Raw genomic sequence first — 8095 nt, 5'->3', positions numbered from 1 at the left:
CACTTTAATTTTATCCCACCCCCTACCTATATTTTCAGAATAAATTTCTATCTACCCTAATAACTCCCAAATAAGTTCCACTACCCATTCCTTAAACTCCTCTCTATTTAACAGGTGGGGAAATGCCAGTGTCTCACTTTTATTTTAGTTATTATTGGCGTGTGATCTGAAATACTTACTGGATGCATATCAACACTTTCAATCAAATGCACATGCTCCTATAAAATATAATTTCTGTCTGGCCTAGCCAAGTTTTCGTACCTTGGGGAATAATATGTAAATTTTCTCCGAACTTCTACTACTGAATTCATATCTTCCATACCAAGTATTTTCATAAATTTCTTCAAAAATCTACCCTCTTTTGTTGTATTTTCCCTTCTAGGCTCCCAGATATACCTTCACTCTTGCAAATCAAATTCCAGTAACCACCTATAAGTAATATTCCCTGCTGAAAGTTAATTATTTCTCCCAGAATTTTCTTAAGTTCCACTACAGCAGGTTTAGGTGGAATATATAAATACATGCCAGTGTAATCCTCCTCCCTTGCTAGTAGACCCTTAGTACTACAAATCTACCACTGCCTTTTTCCCCCTCTTCTATCAGTATTGGAGCTCTTCTTGCAATTAATACAAGTACTCCCCTTTTCCTTTGCCCCAAATATCCTGCTGAATAACCATCATGAAATTCTTTATCAAATTAACACATTCAGTTCTTTCCAAATGTGGTTCCTGTAGCATAGATATTTGCATGCTGCATTTTGTTTAATATAGTTCACTACTCTGTTTTTTTGCATCTGTGAGGCCTTCACATTTAAAGATAACATGGAAAGTGTTGTCATCATGACAAATTATTCCCATCCATTATGTATAATTTTTTTTTTTTAATGTCTAGTTTCAGTGTTTGTGTTACATGCATACACTAATTTTTGGCAGGGTAATCTTTTATACAGTTTCTTGTCATAGCCATTTGAGCCTTTGTCACACCTTACAAGACTTTTTATTTTAATGTAAATGCTCAAACAAAAAAACACCACCAGAACACCCTAGACCCCCATTAACTTAATACAAACACACAAAACTATAGACTTCTCCCTTTTTGAAAAGGAAGTAATGCCTGAGGGTGGGGACTGAGAAAGTGTACATGGCTATTAGCCTAAAATAACATTGAAACTCCTGTTAATCCTCTGCATGCTCCTCCACTACAGTGGATGCCTTGTAGTACACCTTGCTGCAAGACGTCAAAGCTACCATTTATCTTTCTGTACATTACAATACAATGTGTGTGTGGCTCTGCAAATTTATAGTAAATTTTACAGTAATCATTAGTATTAAAAAAGTGCACACTGACTGAACAGCCCAGCCAGAATGCCCACTGCAAATCCAACACAGCCAAACAGAAACTAGTCCAGTTACTCAATATTTTAGCACTGTGAACAACCATGATTCAGTAGTGTTTAAACAAAAATTCGAAAGGAATAAATGCACGCCTGGCATCATCTTTCATCTACATATAGTAATTAGCATCACTGATTAATTACACAGGAACAGGAAGCCCATTTTTTCTCCACATTTTCACTCTGCCATAAAATATCTCATGCTGAAGTATACCAGCAGACTGTCACTCAGTACTGTTCCCATTACCTTTTAAAACAAAAACAAACTAGAGCAATACTTACTAATTCTCTTTGCTACATTTCTTTCTCACTGCCACTGTCTTTGTCCAAAACTGTCCAATAAAAACTGCTGTATGGTGAAAACCACATACCAGTAATAGGAAAATAGGAAGACATTCATGATGTACCCACACCCAGTCGTGGATTATTGCTAAATGAAACTATATAGTGCTAGTGCAATGGCAAGGATTACAAAATGCTCCCTGCAGTCGAGTGATGTTAAAGACATGCAGGTAGGTGCGTGCGTGAATGGACGTGCCCTCTTTGAAGGTTGGCAACTCGGCACCATAAAAATCCACCGCCAATCATGAGCGGACTGGAGTTCCACTGTGGCGACCCCTAACCGGGAAAAGCCGAAAGACGTTACTATCAAAGCTAAAAACTACCTTCTGAAATACTAAGAAGGCTTTCTATTATGACTGACAGATGCTCTCAAAGGCAAAAGCTGGCAAAGCCCACAAATACGTTTTCAAACAGATTTATACATACACACACATACGTGTATACGAAATCACAAAATCTGAAAGATGAATCAAAAAATTAAGCCGAAACTAGCAGAAACAGATATGCAAGTGGGATCAAGAAAGTTTAAAAAGGGAAAAAGCTTGTTTTTGAGCAATTCTTAGCTTGGGTATAACCTCAATTAAAATTCAAAGTTTGCGATTTGAACTGAACAGACTAGAAAGTGACCAGCATTAATACCATTTGACATAATTTTGAGAATTACCAAGAACTTTTACGGACCAAGTAGCAACTGCATTTAGTCAGTAAAAATACCACATTGGGTCTCCCAGAAAACAGGCTTTCCCTAAAAAAATTAAGTCACCAGAAGTAAATAAAGGCAGCTGCATATTGCACTACTCTGAAGAATGTAGTAGTACTGAAACAGACTGAAGGTATCTGTTAAAGTAAAAACACAGGGTAAGAAAGCTTATAAAGTGGAAATGTATGTAACAGACAGTTAAAGGTGACTTTGTATTTAAATCACTCATCTGTATGTATCATGCCACAATTTTTTAACTAATACAAAGAAAAATCAAAAATAAAATACACCTCAACAGGGTTTATTACAAAATAAGAGTTACACTGCAGACAGTGAAATTTTCATACGCAGTGATTTTTAAGTTATAAAATACAACTTAATGGAATTTACAGTAATGCAGTATTATATACAATCTTATTTCTATAAAAATCTTTATGTACAGTACTGTACATATCTCAAATACATATTTTAAACAGCATTGCTCTAATTTCAACATTTGTCTCCAAGAGACATGTTAAAATACCAACGAAGAAAGTGCAATTTTTTTAAGCCTTCTAACCTCATTTTTTTACACAAAAGGAAACTGTACCACATAAGTTGAACAAACGTTTGTTTTACTTAAGTATTCTGCAGCAAGGGAAAATTGTAGAAAAACAAAAACAGGTCCTTTTTTCCACACTGGAAAGGTATGTGACAGAAAACTTTCCTCTTGGAATATTTTACACAATAATTTTTTTTTTCTGAACAGTTACACTCCTTTAATCTGCCCAATTAATTTTGGAAAATAGAGCTCTGAAATATTTTATGTACAGGGTTGATTAGCTTTTTCAAAGCATATTATGCATTTTATAATATTTACATTATTTTGGACACTTTCAACAATTTAAACCACCAAGCCATTATCAACATGTCATACAGCAAATGAAACAAATACCTCCAGTTTCTCTACAAAAAAAAAAAAAAAAATGGTGTCTACATATCAAGAAACTGTATACAAAAAATTTAACGTATGGCTTTCAAATTAAGCAATGAATTTTTTTTCTGGATCCATATTATACATAAACATTCACGGAGTTCAATGTCTTTATATGCTTTGTCTATGTTGTTTTAGGAAAAGTGATTTTAACTGAAGAACTTTCATGTAAGAATAAAACAATATATACAATCTGTGTAACTTGTAATAAATATACATAGTTCAAAGTGTAAGAGTATTCCTTTAAGGAACAGATAAGACAAACTTCATTATGCTCATCGCTGCAATTTTCAGTCTGTTAAAACCTTTCACAAATTTGTTTTGTTTTTAATCTATGTGAGGAAAACAATTCAAGTTCCATATGAAATGAATCACTGTAGACTGCATAATGTCAAATTACATTTTTCAATGTAAGTACAGACGAAAACTCGGCACTGTTACTGTGAGGATGAGCTCTGGTTTGTAGATTTCACTTCTGTCAATTTTTCTCCCATCTTCTGTCTTTCCAATTTGAAATCTTTTCCTTTTTCTTTACTTTTGCTTCTAGGGTCACCATCATGACCTCTGTTGCTTTCTTTTTCTCTCTCTCTCATCCGTTCCCTCTCTCTGTCTCTGCCTTTGTCTCGTTTTCTATGTAACTCTCTGTCAGGCTCACGCTCTCTCTCTCTCACAAACTCACGATATTTTTCTCTTCCAGAATCGTAATCTCTATCTTGTACAGAGTCACGATCTTTCTCTCTTAAACACTCACGTTCTCTCTCCTTGGCAGCATCACGATCCCTTTCTTTTGTAGGGTTGCGATCTCTTTCCTTTCCCAAATCTCGATCCACTTCCTTTACAGAATCATACTCTCTATCCCTTGCAGTGTCCCGATCCCTTTCTTTTGGAGGCTCACGATCTTTTTCCTTCACTGAACCACGATCTTTCTCTCTCCCAAATTCACGATCTCGTTCCCTTGCAAATTCTCGCTCCCGTTCCACTGTAGTATCAAAATCCCTCTCCCTTGCAACATCATGTTCTCTTTCTTTTATTGAATCTCTCTCTCTGTCCCTTGTAAAATCACGATCCTTATCAGAATCACGGTCTCTCTCAGAATCACGCTCTCTCTCTCTCCTGCTCTTGACTCTGCTACGTTCCCAGTCTCTCTCTCTCTCTCGGATTCTGCCCCGATTTGAGCCTCTTTCATGAAATTTATCCCTGCTTCTTTCCCAGTCCTTTTCTCGATCTCTATTCCAGCTTCTGTCACGACCCCTCTCCCAAGATTTTCTGTGTTCTTGACCTCTCCTCCTACTGTTTGACCCTCTAATTTGACGGCTCTCAAGATGCAGGTGTTCTCCATGACCATCATGCTCCTTATCAGCCTCATATCTTCCTCTTTGTCTTTCTTCATAAGGCAAACTCTTATTTTCCACATTTCCAGGATCTCTAGCCTTCAGTTTTGACCAATGATCTGACTCAGAACTCTGTCCTGGAACTTGCTTAGCAAATTCTGCTTCACCTTCATTCCAAGCATCATGTTGAGGAGACTGACTATAAGGATCATGAAAAGGTCTGGGAGAAGGCCTCATGCCCTGAGGAGGTGGGGCTTGTGGAGGTGGCTGCCCCTGAAATTGAAAGTGAGGTGGTGAAGGTCTAGTATTATAAATCTGAGGAGATACAGAACCTCTTGCAACTCCTTGCTGTGTTGAAGGATGACCTCTTTGTCCTTCAAACTGAGCTGGAGTTTGTCCTCTTGCTGTTCCATAATGAAATCCAGGTCCTCGTGGACCCCCTACTTGAGAAGGTGGGGGTGGTCTTCTACCTATCTGACCTGGTGGATGTCCCCTCTGGCCTCCAAAATGGAAGGGTGGAGGTCCTCTGTTTCCTAAAAACTGAGGTGGTGGATTTCCTGTAGAATCATACTGCATATGGCTACCAGTACTGTTATACTGGGAATTAATATTCTGGAATGGTGGCAGTGGTGGTGGTGGTCTGCTATGGTTTTCAAACTGAGAAGGTGACATTCCTCTTTGTCCCATAAAATGAGATGGTGGAGGTCCTCTGTTTTCTCCAAACTGATTTGGTGGAAGTGGTGGTGGTGGTGGAGGAGGACCTTGATGTAAAGGAAAATTTGGAGGATTAGAGCCTTGTGGTCCCACAAATCTGACTGGTGGGCCACCTCTTTGTCCTTCAGAGAGAGGTGGTGGAGCACGTTCCCCTATAAATTGTGGAGGAGGTCCTCCATGTCCTTCAAAACCAGATGGAGAAGGTCCTCTTGGCCCAACAAAAAAAGGTGGAGGAGGTTCCATTTGCCCAGCAAATATTGGAGGTGGCCCTGCCTGCCCTGGCAACTGTAGTGGTGGTAGTGGTGGTGGTGGTACTCTCTGTCCTTCTACCAGTGGGACAGGTGAGTTTCTTTGTTCAGAAATTTGGGGGGATAAATGTCTTTGATCTTCTAAAACAAAAGTAGATTTTCTATCAGTTTCTAAATGTGGAGACATATTTGAAGGTTGGAATACTGGACCTGAATTTGAATACTGGTCTTTTGCAGCTGAAGAATGAAACTCGTGTGTCTTATCAGACCACAGCTTATGTGAACTTGTTTCATCAGGAGGGGAGATAGCAGTATGAGGGGGTGTTGGTAGCAATACTTTACGCACTGGCCGGTTTTCACTAACCAAGTCTTCGTTATTTACTGCAGGACCAGCTTTAGGGACAGACCGATTAACAAGTTCAAGAGTGTTTTTATCTCTGGGATCTTTTTCAGTCATTTTGCTTAAATCATCTTGCTGTGAATTATCTTTACTCAGAGATGCAGAAACAGATTGTTTTTCTTCATTAGGAAACGGTGGAATCATTGGTTTCTGAGGAATTCCAGACTTAGTCCTATCTGCAGATTTTTCTTCTACTGGGTCAACAGAACTTTGGTTGGTTTCTAAAAGTAGATCTTTTACTGCACTTTTCGCACTTGCTTCTCTGCTTTGTCTTGGGTCTCTGTTCTGGTTTATCTGTGCTACCTGAGAAGAAGAAAAAAAATCCTTTTCATCTGGTTCACTATCTGGTAAGAAGAGCTCCAATTTTGACATTGATTTTGGAGGTGGAGACATTAAAGCTTCAGAGACTGAAAAATGAGCCATGGAAATTCCAACAGCAGCTCTTTGCTGTCTTAGAGCTTCTTCTTGTTCTTCAAGTTGCCTTTTTTGTTCTTCTATTTGCTTATTCAACTCTTCTAACATTTTCTGATGTTCTATTAATGATGATGAAGTAGAGAGAGAGGGCAGATACTCTGTGGACAATTCCAAGCTACTGCTTTTAGTGTCCAATGGTATTTTAGGTATCGTGTCAACAGGAACTTTAGCTTCCTCAAAAATAGTTTCATCTTCAGGATCATAAGCTTCATCAAGGTCAGATGCATCACTGGCAGCTTTCTCATTTTCAACTGATGGATCTTCTTTAAAAGCTTTCTCTGGATCATATTCTTCCTCTGGGTCATATGGCCTATCATCTTCTTCCTCATCAGTGGCCTTCATTTTTGTAACCTGACCAAACTGTTGAACTATTGGATCTAAAAGTGGAGTAGCAACTAATTCTTGACTGGAAACTGGATGGATATTTTCCTCTGACTTGAGTGTCTCAGAAGATTGTTGTACAGGAGCAACTTCAAAAGGTTTCTTTTTACCAAACAATGTCTTCAATATATGCTCTAATGGTGTCGTTGACTGACTTGAAGCTGAAGCAGTTGGGGGAGCAGACACAGCTGTAACAGCAGTCGTATTAGTTGTAGTTGCCAAGGCAGAAGCTCTAGATTCTGTAGTAGTTACTGTTTTTAGTGATGGTAATGTTAACACTGATGGCATTTTAGCAGATGTTTCGACAACAGAATCTGGAGAAGAGGACCTAGGTAGTGGTGTACTTACTGCAGGCGTAAAGACTTTAGGAACAGTTATGTCTTCCTCTTGCACTTGAATTCGACTACGTTTTTCTTCATACACTTTTTCAGGATCTGCTGGACGTTTATTCTTCTGACATATTACCAACCCAAGAAGAAGATTTGGTCTGGATGTTTCCAATCCTACATGGAAAAAAAAAAAAAAACTCCTATAAAAATGTATGTTTAGAAACTGAGGATTCACAAATGTGTGTGTGTGCAATGTATAACCAAAATGGGACTAAGAACTGTAATAAAAACAGTATGTCTTGATGCACCAAAATTTTCAAAATACAATATATCGATATACAAAGAAACCCTTTACATACACACCCACTGTGCCTCAATACACAATCACCACCAAAGAAGACATGGCCAAATACATGTACTACACCATTCAACTGTCACAAAAAGATTTGTATCCCTTGGTCCTGTCTTTGATCTCACTAAACAACTGTATAGACATGCAAGTTTAGGTGGACCTTCCTCTCTTGCTGCATTACAATCCTCGGGCTTACTTTAGTGGTTACTCCTTGATCCCTACTGTAGTTGACCCAAAAAAAGCACACAAAATCTCACAAGAAATGTCTACAAGTCTGTTACCCACTTAAAAGTTCAAGGCCCCTGTAATGGCCCCATGTCTACTCAACTACAGAGTAGAACATATTCCAGCATTTCTGTAACTTGATTTCTGAAGATTATGTGTTGTGACAGCGGAGGGAAATCTGTAAATTCTTCATTGTATTTTGTAAATATGCTCATATGGAGTTTAGTAAACAA

At 38.3% G+C, this 8095-nt stretch overlaps 1 protein-coding gene across 2 annotated transcripts in view; it reads right to left on the bottom strand.

Annotated features, from left to right (window-relative positions):
* Positions 1-2720: 2720 nt before the first annotated feature.
* The window catches only part of DIDO1 (death inducer-obliterator 1), a 1822440-nt gene continuing 1817065 nt past the window's right edge, over positions 2721-8095 (bottom strand). For both annotated transcript variants that reach the window (XM_044089904.1, XM_044089905.1), the window contains exon 16: positions 2721-7459. In XM_044089904.1, coding sequence (XP_043945839.1) covers positions 3846-7459 — 3614 coding nt within the window. In that variant the 3' untranslated portion in view covers positions 2721-3845. The remainder of the gene's footprint in view (positions 7460-8095) is intronic.

The sequence above is a fragment of the Protopterus annectens genome, chromosome 12.part0, assembly GCF_019279795.1.
Source record: "Protopterus annectens isolate FY-2018-M chromosome 12.part0, PAN1.0, whole genome shotgun sequence".
In the NCBI taxonomy this organism is placed as follows: Eukaryota; Metazoa; Chordata; order Ceratodontiformes; family Protopteridae; genus Protopterus; species Protopterus annectens.
Note: the sequence above shows the minus strand (reverse complement) of the source record. Positions and strands in the feature narration are given on the sequence as shown.